Genomic DNA, 1,120 nt, shown 5'->3' on the forward strand with positions numbered 1-1,120 from the left:
TTACATTGAATTAATTCTGTTATTGAACCTTCGTATTTGTGAAGTCCACTGTACCAGTCCCGTCAGGAATGTTGGATATTTCTTGTCGTTGTTGTTTTGTTTACATGAGAGAATGTATAGCATGAGAAAAAGCTAACTCTCTCAGCAAGAAGTCCCTCTCTCCATCTCTCCACACCCCCTATCCGCACACAAGCATGTGATCTATCCACCTGTATAGGTTGTGTGGGGGAGTGTGTGTGTGAGGCCTAATATTCACTGAGGTTGTGCCACTTGGAGATCTGCCGGCGGGGGTTTTCGCAGACCTCCCTCCAGTGGGAGGCGCCAGAGGGGCAGGGGCTGTGCATCCCCAGGGGCAGGCGGCCCACCACCTCGTTCTTGGTGGTGCGGTCGAAGTCGACCACCACAAACTCCACGGAGATCTCGGGCAGCAGCTCCGGGGGGACGTCGTAGATGAAGGACTCGTTGAAGACGGGGTTGAGCGTGCTCTTCTTCACGTGGGTCTTCTTCTTGGCGATGCGTTTGCGGCCGTAGAACACGTTCACCTTCACATAGGGGTCTGAGGGGAGACAGGGACAACAGTTGACTTGTCTAGAACAGCCGTGCCTTTTTACCTACTAAAAGAGCCGCCTCGGGGGTCCCTCTTTAAAATGCTAACCTGCTATTTACACACAACGACCACTACTGTAGTTGGCCGCTTGTAAATTAGCCTGCTTCCTTCACAGAAAAACTGCAGAATAGCTTTATACTAGCTTATCCTGATGTGATTTTGAAAATGTAAGGATACTGGGTGGTATAACGCACATATGTAGGAAAAGTCATGAAAGGAGGATCCTGAAATTTGTTTGAGTGCTGATATAACACTTATTTTTACTCACAGGGGTCAAATGACACCTCATGGCTGATTAAGTGCTAGGGGAAGACAGGGACAACAGTTGACTTGTCTAGGGGGGAGACAGACAGGGACAACACAGATAGGGCTTACACACCGGCAGTTCCGAACGCCGGTTCGCGTTCGCGTGCCGAAACCTCTGAACGTTGGCGATGTCTGGCGAACGATACACTGGTATGAACGCGGGCTCGTTCGCCAGACAGCGCCAACGCTCGGAGGTTTCGGCACGCG

At 51.0% G+C, this 1,120-nt stretch overlaps 1 protein-coding gene across 1 annotated transcript in view; it reads right to left on the reverse strand.

Annotated features, from left to right (window-relative positions):
• Nucleotides 1-245: 245 nt before the first annotated feature.
• The window catches only part of LOC308166980 (synaptotagmin-11-like), a gene marked incomplete at both ends in the record, with an annotated part of 26,421 nt that continues 25,546 nt past the window's right edge, over nt 246-1,120 (reverse strand). The window contains one exon of the mRNA XM_080541313.1: nt 246-556. Within this exon, the coding sequence (XP_080397439.1) occupies nt 246-556 (311 nt within the window). The remainder of the gene's footprint in view (nt 557-1,120) is intronic.

This window comes from Nansenia antarctica (assembly GCF_963989245.1).
Source record: "Nansenia antarctica genome assembly, chromosome: 10".
NCBI lineage: Eukaryota > Metazoa > Chordata > Actinopteri > Argentiniformes > Microstomatidae > Nansenia > Nansenia antarctica.